Raw genomic sequence first — 15,809 nt, forward strand, 5'->3', positions numbered from 1 at the left:
ATGGAAGATGGACAGGTTCCACAGCCAAAATTAGAGAGCTGACTGAGCAACAAAAAGTCCTTAATGGCACCATTCAGGCCTTGCGAGAGCAGTTACGCTCAAAAACATGTGACCGCTGTATAGTGAATGAAACATACAAGAATACACTACAGCAAGAATTTTATGATATCCAACAACGAAACCTTAGGTTTATTGCCGAGATTACTGCAGAAAGGAATAAACTAAGAGAAGAAAATAAAATGCTTTCTGCAAAACTTAAAGTGACACAGAAAAAGCTTAGTTTTTCTGAGAGTGATGATGACTTCATTCCTTGTGCTCAAAAGCGTGGGTCAGTTTTTACAGTCAGGGATCCACCAGAGGGAAATCTGATGCTTCTGCCTATGAGATTAAGAGAGGAATCAAATACTGAACAGATGAAATCTAGAGGGAAAAAGGAACAACATACAAAGCCATTTCTTAGTCCAGACCTCTTTGACATGGCAGACACCACTTTTGAGAGTATTGCGTCTAATGCCACTAAGTCTACCACTGGAGGTACTTCCACCCAGAAGTCACCTACACTTTTTCCCTTAATATATACACAGAGTACTCAAAGGGAGCATGAAATTCAAGTTGTCTCAAACCGTTCTGAAGACAAGCCTGACCAGGCAAAAAAGATACAGATATTTACACACAAGACCTCCACACAGAAGACCTCTACTCAGATGGACTTCCCTTGGAGCTTTTCCAGTTTTTCTACAGAACAAAATCCAGCAATTGAAGTAATGTCTGAAACTTCAGCAGAGGAAAATATGCCTGATAATAGAATCTCACTTCACTCTTTCACAGAGAAAAAAGAAACACGCTCTTCAAATGTATTTCCATTTGACTATACTTCAAGTAGGAAAAGATCATCAGTTGGTATTCCTCGTTACAACATTGGGTTTTTGGGGAGAGACAGCAGTTGCCAGATATCTTCCACTGAACAATTGACTGTGAGAAAGAATACTAGTGAATCTACAGTTGCAACAGGGTATGGTGCTGATAATCCTCAAGGTGATGACAGTCCCATTTTGGGGTCTAGGATAAAGAGAAAAGCCAGGATGCAGCGTGAAAGAAGGAAGTAACTCTCCCTCATCCTCTCTCTTAAGGAAACTGCTTTTCTTTCACAAGAGGACAGTCTTCCAGTCATTTGACACTATGTAAATAACTGATAACCTCTGACTCTGATTCCATTTCTCAGGACATAGTAAACAAGGCAATAACACTTAAAACATAGTTTGGAAAATATCTTAGACTTTGAAACTGAATTACTGCCAGTTAAAAAACTACTGCTCCCTCTACTTCTATATAAAAGCATCTTTTTGTTGAAATTAAGTTGCTACTGTTTATGAACTAATATAAAAGAAAGCCAAGAGAAGACCTGACGTGAGTTCAACACTTAAACACATATAGAATGACTAAAATGAAATATTTACCGGACAAGACAAATAACTAGAATACATCTACTGATGAGGACCCAGAAGCTGAAATTTTTCAGAATAAAATGAATATGACTTTATAGATATCATACAGCACGACCTTATATGTACATAAGATAAAAAGGAGATGTGACACTGACTGTATACTACTTAATTAAAAATATGCTTTTAAAAAATCAAAAAGCAGAAGAAAGAAAAGTCTAACAAAGATCAAATTTTTAGCAAGTAAGGTCAACATTTATGAGGAGGACTTATGAAGTTCTCAAGAAACAAAGCAGTTATGGTTTTACCCATGACATCAAAAAAGCAGCCAGGAGCTTGTCACTGGCATCACAATATATGGTATGTATGTGTGTGTGTGTGTGTGTGCGCGTATGCCACAGTATATGGAGGGTATGTGTGTGTGTGCGCACACGTGCATGTGTATGCACATGCCTCGCGTATGCCACAGTATATGGAGGGTATGTTTGTGTTTGTGTGTGTGCATGTCATGCATGTATGCACATGTACTGGAGTGGAAGAGGGGAGAACTAGTCAGCAATGCATCTCCTCCTCTCTTCAATCTTACTTTCCCTGAGCTGTGGTGGTGGTGAACTTTTTTTTCTTCCCAGTTTTTTTTTTTCCATGTGTCTGTTGGGTCTTTTTTTTTTTTTTTTTTTGATTTATTGAGAAAATTCATGTATCGTTAAGACTCACCCATTTTAAACAGTACACAGCATAACAGTTTATAGTATATTTCAAGAGTTGTAAAACCATCACCACAGTTTTAGAATATCTTCATAACCCTATGAGGAAACCTTGTACACATTAGCAGTTAACTGTCTATACTCTCCCACTTTTCACCTTGTGGGAAGACAAAAACAGTGAGCTACAGCTGTAGTTGTTAACTGATCCATTAGCTCCTGGGAAAAAATACTGCCAGGTTGAAAATGATCTCCCTTTACTCATTTCTTTCACAAAACATGGAGGTCCATCACATAGCCTCAGTATATTCTTTTTTTTTCCATAAAGTACTATGTAAAACATAAATATACTTTTATTTTTAAAATATTCTTTTTTGGGGGGGTAACAGCTTTTTTTGTTGACAGTATTATAGATGTCCCCCCTTTTCCCTGCTTTGCCCCCTCCAACAAACCCCTGCCCCACCCCAGGCCTTCCCCACACTATTATGCATATATGTTGTCTTTGACTTTTACTTTAAGTAAAGATTCTGTTTTATCTGTTTATTTTATCTGTTTTATTAAAATGTACCTTAGAATTTATTATATCTAGCTACTGATTTGTTTTAATGTCTCTCTAGCTATCAACTTACTTTATGTTTTTTATTATTTATCCATTGTTATAAGAAAGATTTAAAGCAATGTATATTTACTGAAAATGGAAAATAAGTGAAAGATAACCACTGTAATGAACAGAACCCAGGTGCTTTTATGTTCTTCATTCCTGCATTTTTTCTTTTGAGCAAAAATATTCAGAAAAGGAAGGGAATTGTGTGAATAAATATGATATTTGAGAATAAGATAATCTGATTTGACTTCCAGGTCCAGAAGACATGTAGTTTATGAAAATTCTTTGTAATGTAAAGAGGAATTGATAATACTAGTAAATAATATAATTACATACCAAGGGGGGGAAAAGTGTGAAAAGGAACCTGAAACCATACAAAACCATAAAGTTGTACTATGTAACAATGGCATTCCTTACCCTCAAAGAACCCTTCTTGTCTTTTTGTTTGCTTTTTGTTTTCCAAATCCTGGGTCAAATAAAAGTTAAAGTATTAAATATGAATTCCTGTTATTGTTATTCTTTTCTGTTTACATTGGTCATTTAATCCATTATATGCTCTGCAGGAAAAAATGTTTAGCAATTTAAAAACTATTTCCTCATTTTAGAAACTGAATTTTGAATTAAAATTATTTCAAAGAATCAAATGTACATGACTGAAATGAACCTTAAAATATAGGAACAGAGTCTTCACAGATCTGTTTCTAATGAGCCTGTGCTCTAAATGATGGTCAAACATTTGTTGCATGAAATAGCCTGTGAAGGTAAATGTCTACTAGAGTCCAGGCTTAATATGCTGGTAACTCACCTTCAGAAATCATTTTTACTATATACAGGTAGCACATCAAGAGGCTTCTGATTTCATACTGATCCAATCGATTATACTGGGATGATACACTGCTCCTTGTAGAACTCTGCCGGGTCTATAATAGAAAGACAGGAATTTTGTGAACAATACTGGTACTATAGTTTCCCATAGCCTTTAACTCAACTATTTTTATCATTAGTCCTGTTTGGGAAAATTCTAAGAATGAATCCAAATTTTATATCACACTTGGAAGGTAAATGGGCTCTTTGTTGCTACCGCACCTAGTAATATCACTAGAAATTACCTTCGTGTCTTCACCAAGATATAGCCATAAAGACTGTGAATGTTTAATTCCCACAGGTCCCATGTTTTAGTAGTAAAAAATTTAAATAATCATATGTGGCTATTCCAGGAAAATAGCTTTTACATCAAGCAGGAACTTAACTAAGGTACATAAAAGTATAAGAAACATTTTAAACTCTTTAATCTCTCATTGGAGTTTTTTATAGTCCAAACTCCAAATTACAGGTCAGAAATCTACCTTCAAAAAGGCTAATGATACTACAAGATAGTTACAATAAGGAGGACCCAGTAATACTTCAAAACTAGAGCTTCTACAAAGTAGTGATGTTCCTATTCTGTTAAAGTATCAGTCGTTAAGCATGCCAAGAACTGACCTATTTGGGGATTTATATGAATAAATAATTTACCCTTGTTAAAAATCAGTACTTTCAGTTGAGCTACAGTGGGCTGGGGATACACATTTAATAAAGTAAGATTTACTAAGAACTTTCAGTTGGAGTAAAACATCTAAGTTCTGAATGACTGCTAGCTGTGTAACTACTAGCAAGTCATTTAACCTCTTTGTCCTTTATTTGCCTTACCTATGATAGTGTCGTAATTCTAAATGGTGTGAAATAGAAACCTTTGTGAGTAAATTACTATTTATCTAAAGGTTTAAGGAAGTATAGTCCTGTGGTTCTCAAGGGGTGGTTCCCAACCAGCAGCATCAGCATCCCCTGGGAACTTAGAAATACAAATTAGCAGGCCTCATCCAAGACCAACTAAATCAGAAACTCTGGGGCTGAGGCCCAACCATCTATTTTATTAAGCACCTCAGGGGATTCTGATGCACACAACGAGTGCCATGATATAGGAGGAGAAGTGCTGGAATTAGAAAATCTGGGTCCAGGTCTGGCCCTGACAGAGTTGTGTGACTGTCCTAAATCACAATCTCAGTTTTCATTTGTAAACTGAAAGTTGAAATTTATTATTCTCATGGACCTTTCTAACTAATTTTTATATGATTCTATGATATCACATAGCAGCATGACAAGGTTTTACTGGTCTAAAATGAGTTTTTTTTCTGGTCGGCTGGCGTGGCTCGGCAGTTGACCATCGACCTATGATCCAGGAGATCAAGGTTCGATTCCTGGTCAGGGCACATGCCCAGGTTGTGGGCTTGATCCCCAGAGTTGGGCATGGAGGAAGCAGCGGACCAATGACTCTCTCATCAATGATGTTTCTATCTCTCTCTCTCCCCCTCTCCCTTCCTCTCTCTGAAATCAATAAAGATCTATTAAAAAAAATTAAAAAATAAAATGAGGTTTTTCTGACTCAGTGCATACATATCCCATAAACTTTAGTGTTAGGCTTGAAAAAATGAGATGGAAGAGTCAGAGAGCATATTCTGATGAAGTGATATCAGATGCTGAAATCCTTAATTTGAGGATCTAATTTTTTTCCCTATATTAATGTAATTATTATAAAAGAATGTAAGGCTGAATTAATCCTGCCAGGAAGTGATTTGGTTTAAGTGACAAGGTACATTAGATGTTTTAAACTTGAACATTCTCTCTCTAAAACAGGTTACAGTACTGTGTGCTAGGGGTTGAAGGAGGTATTCTGAGTTAGAACTCTTAAAGATAAGTGTCTTAGCCCTTATGAAGAGTTCAAGATGTCCAAGTAGCAGCTGCCAGGATAGGAAGCAAGTGCTAAACCAAAAATTATGGGATGCTTTTGACAAATCCAGTACAGACTACAGGAGAGTGGCCTCTTATTTACATAAAAAGGAAGATTGTTGTAGCCAAACACATCATTAGGGTTATCACACACACACACGCATGCATGCACACACATGCGAGCGTGCATGTATGTATATTCTTACATTTTCGCCAGTGCTGCCCTGATCTGGAAATCCTGTTGCTCCTTCTGGGATGAGGGAACCTCTTGAGTCTTCCCTCTTAAGTCCATGTCCATTTGGAAAAGATCCATAAGCTGGAAAAAAAGCCAAGTAATTGTTAGCAACAGCAGGAACTGCCAAAAATACATTTTAAAATAAGTACTGGGTTAATTAATTAATTAATTTTGTTTATTTTTTTTTTTAAGGTTTTAAAAATTTTTTTATTTGGACATATGGTACTTTTAAGTTTTTATGTGGTCAAATCTCTCAGTCTTTTTCTCTATGGTGTTTATTTATTTATTATTGTTCAAAGTATTACAGATGTCCCTTTTTCTCCCCAATGACCCATTCCATCCTGTCCCATTCCCTCCCCAGTCCCTCTCTGCGCCATTGTCTATGTCCTTGGGTTGTGCATATATGCATATAAGTTCTTTGGTTAATCTCTCCACCCACCCACCCCCCTCCAATCCCTCTGAGATTCATCAGTCTGATCCATACTTCCACGTCATTGAATCATTTCTGTTCATCAGTTTATTAAGTTCTTTAGATTCCATATATAAGTGAGATCATGTGATGTTTGTCTTTCTCTGCCTGGCTTATTTTGATTAGCACAATATTCTCACAGTGAGTGCTTCACAGTGAAACCTCTAAGTACTAGCTTAATTTAAGTAAAGATACAATTTAGGGATTAGATCTTCATCAGCTAAAATTGTAAAGTTTATATATTATATCAAAACACATAAGAAGCCAAATAAAGGGTTAGCATTTTTTTTTTTTTGGTATCTCTTGAAACACTTTACTATGTATGAAATTCCTTTAAAATAATTTTTTTAAAAAGCCACACAATTTGAGAGGCAATTTTATAGATAAGGAAACTTAGGCCCAGAAAAGGAAGGTGTCTTGTCCAAGACTAGAGACAGATAAGAGGATTGGAGGCCAGTGTTTTTCTCATTATCCTCTACTATCTCAGTATACTAAGATATATTTGACAAGCTTAGACAAGGAAATCTAAACAAAGAAATGTGGCTGCAAGTGTGAGTCAGGTTTTAATTAAACTTTAGTAGAGATCATGCTATGTATAGTTTTTATTGTAAAATATTTCAAAAAATACATTTCTAAACAGCCATGCAATGTATAATCTTTAAAGGACTTAATTACCAGTGTCTTTGTCAGTGCTCAGGCTCCCTCTATTTGTAGGTGAAGTGAAGCCACATGCAAATTCATCCCTGGATGCCTGTAACACAAAGTGATACCTCTGTCACTTAAACAAATTTGTACACTAGGGTAAGAAATCAAATTAGACTAAAATGATACCCTGATATTTTTTTAATCCTCACCCGAGGATATTTTTCCATTGCTTTTCAAAGAGAGTAAAAGGGAGAGAGAGAGAAACACGGATGTGAGAGAGGCACATCGATTGGTTGCCCCCCACATGCACCCCGACCAGAGCCGGGGATTGAGCCTGCAACCGAGGTATGTGCCCTTGGCTGGAATCAAACCTGGGACACTTTAGTCCGTGGGCCAATGCTCTAACCACTGAGACAAACCAGCCAGGACTGATGCTTAAACGAAGCTCACAGTGAAAGTCCAAATCAGTATCGGTATTTAGGCGACAAATCTTTAAAAAATGGGTATTTGCATACTGTAGTAAGCATGACCTCTGGCTAAGGTACAATTAGTGATATAACTCTAGATGACTGGTAAAAGCTGCAACTGGTACAGTCTGGTTCAATTCTCCTTGCTTGGAACCAGGGGCAATGCTAGAAGGAGGGGTGTGAACAGAAGCCCTAGGTGAACTTGAGCTCCAAAAGAAAAAACAGGCAAGTAAAATATTTCCAAATATCATTGTCAAATGTTGTGAAGTAAACATAAGCATGAGCTACTGTATTTGTGAAGAAAGACCAGCCTGACACCCAGGTGGGTGATATAATCGGGAGCTACAGGTAATCATTAGGGAGGCATAGAAGTAGCTTTCTGGGGAAACCAGTGCAGGCCTGACAAATTGAGATAGGGGTATTTCCAAAGGAAGCTTTAAAGGACACAGTTTAACCTGCCACTCAACAATGTGACTGGGCTACTGAAAGTGTAACAGTGATCTTGGGCCATACAGAACATGGAGTGGGGAGGTGAGGTAGGAGTTAATAGTCCCACTGGGCAGACTATAAAGTGTACATTTCTAAGCACCATATTTTAATAGGATGATGGGTAAAATGGAGCATATCCAGAAGAGTATAACCAAGAATATAAAGGTTTTAGAATGACAAATGATAAAGTGGAGATAGCTGGTCTGGAGAAAAATTTAGAAGGCACATGTATAAGAGGTATCAATGTAAAGGTGGGAGTAGATTGTTCTATATACTATCTCTAGAAGGCAAAACTAGAACAAGTGGACAGAAAATCTTTTAGGTCTAATGTGAGAAGGGAAGTTTTGATTATTATAATGGCAAAAGGTGTTTGGCTAAGTGGGAGACTGATCACCTCCAAAGTTCCTTTCAACTCTAAGAGTCTAAGTGGAAAAAAGGCACAGACCAATTGTGATGAGTTAAAATCAACTCTTCAAGAAGTGCTGAAAGGGGGCTGTCAAGGGAGGAGAGGAGCAAAGGAACAGTTTAATCCCAGGTGCCTAACATTTTGGAGGTGAAGAATCTTTTGTTCCGTTTTCAGGCTGAATAAATATATGAAGGCACAGAACAGCAGCAAATCTTAAAACACTGGGTACAGGGAATTCTTGGTGTTCTCCTGGACCTTGTTACTTAAAGTGTGGTCCTTGGAGCAGAAGCAGCCAAAAGTTTGTTAGAACGCATAATCTCAAGCTCCATCCAGGCCTGCTGAATCAGAATCTTTGTTTTAACAAATTTCCCAGGTGATTCTTATGCACATTGAAGTTGGAGAAACACTGCTCTAGGAAGAAGTGTAAATGTAAAAATGGAGTGAAAAGTGAACCACGTAAATTGAGACCATACAGCATATGAGCCCAATTACAAATGTAGTCAATAAAACAAGATAAAACACCAATAGAAACACATTACTACTTACAGAATTAGGCATGGCTGCACAAGAATACAAGGTATCTCGGCCTGCTAATCGCTGTATATTTTCCAAAAGCAGTCCAACAAATGGGAGGTACAATTGTGCTATTTTGGCTTGCTGGTTCTGAAAAATAATTATCAGAAGCTTATAGGTATAATGATTTCACTTATTGTGAAATCTAAAAAACAAAATAAATGAACAAACAAAACAGAAACAAATTAATAGATACAGAGAATAAATGGACCGTTGCCAGATGGGAGGGGTTGGGAGGAAGGATGAAAAAGGTGAAGAGATTAAGAAGTACAAATTGGTAGTTATAAAATAGTCATGAGGATATAAAGTACAGCATAGTGAATATAGTCAATAATATTGTAATAACTATGTATGGTGCCAGGTGGGTACTAAACTTATCAGGATGATCACATCATAAGGTATGTAAATGTCTAATCACTATGTTGTACACCTAAAACAGATAATATTGTATGTCAACTGTAACTGAAAAATACATTTAAAAAAAGTTTAATAGGTATAAAATATGTATGTATTACAAATAAAGTTGGCTCTATCAGTTTTAAGACTAAAAGCAGGCTAACATCCATAACCAATTAGTGAATCATGAGTCTATTTATACTTACAGTCTCAGAATTACCACAGAACATTGTTGGTATTTGGATTTATACAGAATACAGTCAAATCACATGCCTCAAACACAACTACATAATGTAAAAGGCAAAAGTTATTTTTTAAAGAAGAGTTGATCTAGAAAAGCAGATAATATTAGTCCTACTCTTTCACTCCAGTGAGGGCTGAGTTTTATGAGAGCAGGGATCAGCATGTCTGTCCTGTTCACTGCTTCATCCCCAGTGCCTGGGCACATAGCAGATGGCCAATATACATTAGCTGAATAGATGAATAAATGAATGAATGAAGTGAAAAAAACAAATTACTGTATTCGTTCAAGAAACATTTTTTTGCTTTGATTAAAACAGCAATTAAAACAATGTGATCTTGGCCCCTAAATCAATTATAGGGATTGGGAGATTGATATATTTATAAATATGTAAATAAAGCTGGCCACAATAGTCTTAACTCATGTCGTACCTCTTATACAAATTTATTTATTGCTTTTCTCAGCTATAGACATTCCTCACCAGATATGTGCATACACTCAAATCAGCAAAAACAGTGGTTTTCATGACACAAGAGTTGCCCTCTATATTTCAGGACTTTAGGAGGCTTGTCTGGAGATTTAGATAAGACCTCTAGGGCACAAAGGTCAACCTAGAGAACACAGATCAATAGTACATCATCTTGCTTTAATTTGCATATTTGCATTTATTCTTGAGTTTAAACAATTTTGCATGTTAATTTGCCATCTGCACTTTTTTTGTGCATTTCAAGGACCCATCTTAACAGACTTCTAATTTCTAACCCTATCGATAACAGTCTCTTATCACTGGGAGATTCAGGTTCAGTAGGACTGGGCTGAGTCCTGGGAATCTGCCCCAGATGATGCTGATGTGCACAGAGGTTTGGGTATATTAATCTTGTCCAACTTCCTCAAGGCAGGAATGGACCTTACCTGTATCCTTGACAAATGGTTAGTTTATAAACTTCTTAAACATTCCAATTTTTTCATATATTCTGATAGAAAGGTTCTTTAGCTGATTTACTCCTTGAAGGTTCTACCTGTTAGGTATAACTCTTCCCTTTGGAACTACAAAGAATAAGCCTACTTCCACTTCCACTTCCACTTTGACATGGCAACCCTTTCAATATTTGGAGACAGTTACCATCAATTGTCTTAATTCACTCTTTGCAAGGCGAAACAGCCCTTATTACTTTCCTTTACTTTTCACATGGCTTTGGTTTCAAGATTTTTCACCATCACGATCACCCTTTCTTAGTAGTTCTCTAATATTTCAGTGTCCCACTTAAGATTTGAGAGGCAATACAATCTAGTGGGTAAGAGCACGAATTTTAGATTTTAGAAACACATGAATTTCAGCTCTCCTGTTACTAGTAACTTGATTGTGGTCAAATCACTTAACCACAGTTTTCTCTTTGGTAAAATGGGGATGATAATAATTCATGTGAGTTATTCAATACAGTGTCTGGCACAGAGATGCCTCAATAAATTTTAGCTACTATTATTAATATTATAGCTTCTAGATTAGAGCCCATTTTAGTTCTGATAGTGAGTGATCACTAGAGAAGGAGAGGCTACAGTTCTCTCAGGTGAACAGGAACACAGGAAAACATACAGTCAGTGCAAAATATATTAAAAGAAAACAACCTCAGAATCTATTAATAGAAGATGACTAAATAAAATAAGGTATATCCATATAATGGTATACTGCAAATTCTTTTAAATGTGGTAGATCTACCTTTAGGGTGTATTGTTAAATGAAAAAAGGAAAATGCATAATGGTTTCTATTATACAGGGTGGGGCAAAAGTAGGTTTAGAGTTGTGAGTACATGTTACACAGTTTATTTTTGCATTATTATTTATTATTTATTGTATTATTTTTCATATGAACAACTGTAAACCTGCTTTTGCGCCACCCTGTATATATTATATATAGGCTTGTGCATGTGTAAAATAGAAGCATATATAAGAAAATGATAACAGCAGCTGCTTCTGGAGAGATGAATTGGGGCATGGAGGTAAGGAATGTAAGAAAGGCACTATTTATTTATTTATTTATTTATTTATTTATTTATTTTTACCATGTATGCAGATTACTTTAAAAAAAAAAAAAAAAGATTTGACCACAGCCCAAGTAGAAATTGGAATTCTCTTAGGTATCAACATCACTTGCAGTGGGTACAGTAACTGATACAGACCTCAGGACACACGTTAGACATTGGACGTTCTTGTTCTGAGCAGGAAAGATGTCTCATGGTAATTTATAAGAAGTTGGGAGATTTCCCAAAGCAGTTTATGAATAACATGGAACAGGGACCAGTGACACCTCCATAATTTCATTAGAGGAGGGCTGAGGAATGGCAATGTGGTTGGAACTGAGAAGAGGAGGTGACTAGGGGATCTAGTCTCAAAGCAGCCTTTCCATGGGAAGCATTTTCTTTTCTTGACTGTGTATTTATTTGGAGTCACTTTGGGAGACATGATTGAAATTATAGGTACTTGAAGCTCCTCTCTCTACCCTCACTTTGGCATCTTTATTTATTATTTGACAAATGGCCTCTTAGGCCACCTGTGGATTATTTGGACCAAACAGAGGAAGGAATTTAAGCTTTGGTTAATCAGGCCCATGAAGCAAAGCTCTATTGGAGAGAATCCCATACTCATTAATACCTGTCTGAAGGTTTTGAACAGAGAGGAAAGGGCTTTGGAAGTTACTGAAAGAATAATGGGTTTGGCATTTCAATCTTTCCCATAGTCTAAAACCTCAAACACTCAAACAGGCATAATGTTTAACTTATTTACAGATAACAATAGCTGTGTGTGTGTGTGTGTGTGTGTGTGTGTACATATACTACTCTCAGAATTTTAAAAGTAAACAATGTCCAAATGGGTGATGTAAAATTCAGATTGTCCCCATCTTATGACGGTTCAAGTTATGATTTTTATTTACTTTACAATGGTGTGAAAGTGATATGCATAATAAACTATATGAGATATTCCACACCTGATTATAAAATAGGCTTTGTGTTTGACTATTGTGCCCAACTGTAAGCTAGTGTAAGTGTTCTGAGCACATTTAAGGTAGACTTGGCTAAGCTCTGATGTTCGGTAAGATGTGTATTAAATGCATTTTCAACTTACGATATTTTCCATTTACAATGGGTTTGTTAGTATGTAACCCCATCAGAAGTTGAGGAGCATCTGTATTTAAAATTCCACCTCTAGGTAAGGCACTAGTGAAATCCCTTTTCCTTCACTTTCACCTAAAGAGGTAGGGTAGAGGGGAGTACAGCTTCCTGCTTCATGGAGGGAAAGTTCATTTTGTACCTTTCCTGTGAATCCATTGAAATCACAGCTAAAGATGTTTTCCTCCACATTGCATAAGATCCTTTTCCCCACTAATGGCATAAGCAGCAATTAACCAGAGCCCAGCAGTAACTAGCATTTTTAAAGGTGTGACTAAGCTTGGTTGGAATGGATGACTTTTAAGATAACTGGTATAATATATCTAAATGAAAAGCTAACTTGTGTTAGGTCAGTATCAACATTCACCAAAAAGGGGGCACATAACAGAGCAAACTACAATAAGTGGGAGAATGTTATTATAGTTATAATGTGACAAAAACAATGCAAACTACAGTAAGTAATAAATAACATCTTAAAGGTGAGGAGTTTAAATCTATTTTATAATAAAATCATGTAAAGCAAACTAGCAAAAAACTGTAATTAAAAAGTTGTAATTAAGGAAATATAACTGGATATAGCTGGCAGGCATTTTCTGTTTATTAAGGACAAATGGGAATGCTGCAGAGAAAGAATAAAATAAATTTCCAAGTCAGCTTTCCAAAGTGATTATAATAAGTAACATAACTTTATTTATATTTGAATGCAAAAACAAAGGGACTGATGATTAGTTATGAAACAATATGTTACCTTGAGCCATTTGATAGCAGGTGAGTTAGGTTATTCTAAATGCATATAGTTTGCAGTACACATTTTCAAGCCCATAGGATTTAATGTTAATAAGGTTTGAATATATACATTAAAGGTGCAGCAAGCCCGGCTGGGCGTGGCTCAGCGGTTGAGCGTCGACCTAGGATCCAGGAGATCAAGGCTCGATTCCTGGTCAGGGCACAGGCCCGGGTTGCGGGCTGGATCCCCAGTAGGGGGTGTGCATGCAGGAGGCACCCGATCAATCACTCTCTCATCATTGATGTTTCTATCTCTCTCTCTCCCTCTTCTTTCCTCTCTCTGAAATCAATAAAGATATATTTTTAAAAATAATAATAAGATAAAAAAATAAAGGTATAGCAAATATGAACTATAGCCATGGCCTTCACACACAGACTCATGTGTAATGTATGCAAGGTTTACATCCACATCCACATTTATTCAGTAAGAAGAAAAACTTCCTATTACATATTCTATAGTTGACATACTTATGTTTTATTATTAATCACTTAGAAATCAATATATTTATTTATGGATATATATTAAGGTATATATTTGAAAGAGTTCACATGGATACAACAGTATATGACGTTTTTTGAAAAATCATAATTTGTTTATGTAACATCATGAAATGGTTATGTTGTTCTTAAACATAGCATGAGAAACCAGTGGGTTTTTTTGTTTTTGTTTTTTAACTAGGACAACACTTTGGGTTTTTTTAGTTTTGCTTTTAACTAGGACAACACTTTCAGTTTATTCAGGGAAGGCAAATACACATTCATGTAACATCATGAAATGGTTATGTTGTTCTTAAACGTAACATGAGAAATCAGTGGGGGTTTTTTGTTTTTAACTAAGACAACACTTTCAGTTCATTCAAGGAAGGCAAATACACATTGTTTATATATCATTAAAAAATCCCATTGCCCAGCCGGGCGTGGCTCAGCGGTTGAGCGTCGACCTGGGATCCAGGCGATCCGGGTTCAATTCCCGGTCAGGGCACATGCCCGGGTTGCGGGCTGCAGCCAATCAATGACTCTCTCATCATTGATGTTTCTCTCTCTCTCTCCCTCTCCTTTCCTCTCCCTGAAGTCAATAAAGATATATTAAAAAAAAAATCCCATTGAGTTTCCTGGGAAAAATATGGCCAAAGGGAGAAAACAGTGTTTTTTTCCAACAGTTAACTAAACAATATTTTTAAAACCTAATCATTTGAAATGGAAACAAAACATATTTGTAAAAATAAGTTCATCAATGTCATATTATGTTCCTTACTGAAAATTTCATCTTTAATGTGAAATCTTAGCAGAAATTTACTAATATGACATTGATGATTATATAGACATCCTTACCTTGTGCTGGTATCTAGTATCGAATGCATGTTTTATCAAAAGATTCTTTATGACAGAGATAGCTGTATATCTGATTTCATAATTGTCTTGAAGAGCAATGGAGGTTTCCCTCAGAAGTAGACCAACCAAGAAGTGATGCTTGCAATATTCATCTGATAAGCTGTATTCAAGATTTGAATCTGCAGTACAATGAAATTTAAAACTCATTTATAAAAATATTCAAAAATTATTTTAATATTAAAATACTATTTAGTAATATATGATCATGCTAGCAAGAGTTATTATTTTATTATTAATGAATCTGAACGATTATTTTATCATACAGAACTAGCATGCAAAATTTTACAAGACAGGGGCCCTCATAATTAGGTCTAGATGATAGCCTTAATGGTAATTTCAGGGGGTAGGATAGTCCCTAGATTCTTTTCCTTCCTAATTCTTTTAATGCTTGGAAATCTTAGAATAGAACTTAGAATGATAATGGTAATATTTGGCAATGTCTTAACACATTTCTTTATTATCTGAAGAGATTTAGTTACGACTACAAATTGGAGTAATTCTATATGACAATACTTGATTTACTTATCTGTTTATACTTGCAAATTAGGAAAAGGAAGAAAAACTAGACAACTGAATCATTCTAACAGTACTAACTACTGGCTGTTCTAGTAAATGTCACATAGTGACCTAAATACAATGAGATACAAGAACAATAAGAAAAGCAGCCTCATTCCATTCCAATTCATCTTCATGTAAATACAAATCTAAATTTTATTTCATAAAATCAACACTTCAAATTATGTCTTTCACTTCCTTTTAGATCCTCAATCCATTTTCAATCCCAGCTGCTAATACACTAGTTGGGACTTGCCTTACAACTATCCAGCAAAGATTGTGATTAAGTTTAGTAATTTCTAGAGTAGATTTCTACAATATTTCCTCTAGGCTATGCTTTAATTTAGTTAGGCCATAAAGCCAAAGGATACATCTTCTATTTTGTTTTTTGGCCACTTTAGCATTTAATATAATGCTATGCATTCAGTTAGGAGTTAATAAATGCTGTGAGTAGTCAGATTTAATCCTAAATCTTGA

General features: G+C 35.9%; 1 protein-coding gene across 2 annotated transcripts in view; it reads right to left on the reverse strand.

The window, feature by feature from the left end:
* Window positions 1-15,809, reverse strand: part of DOCK11 (dedicator of cytokinesis 11) — a 172,129-nt gene that overhangs the window by 47,589 nt on the left and 108,731 nt on the right. For both annotated transcript variants that reach the window (XM_016202704.2, XM_087829402.1), the window contains 5 exons: window positions 14,718-14,896; window positions 8,771-8,887; window positions 6,893-6,968; window positions 5,720-5,829; window positions 3,553-3,667 (listed from right to left, as the gene is read on the reverse strand). In XM_016202704.2, coding sequence (XP_016058190.2) covers window positions 3,553-3,667; window positions 5,720-5,829; window positions 6,893-6,968; window positions 8,771-8,887; window positions 14,718-14,896 — 597 coding nt within the window. The remainder of the gene's footprint in view (window positions 1-3,552; window positions 3,668-5,719; window positions 5,830-6,892; window positions 6,969-8,770; window positions 8,888-14,717; window positions 14,897-15,809) is intronic.

This window comes from Miniopterus natalensis, chromosome X, assembly GCF_054644295.1.
Source record: "Miniopterus natalensis isolate mMinNat1 chromosome X, mMinNat1.hap1, whole genome shotgun sequence".
Classification (NCBI taxonomy): domain Eukaryota; kingdom Metazoa; phylum Chordata; class Mammalia; order Chiroptera; family Miniopteridae; genus Miniopterus; species Miniopterus natalensis.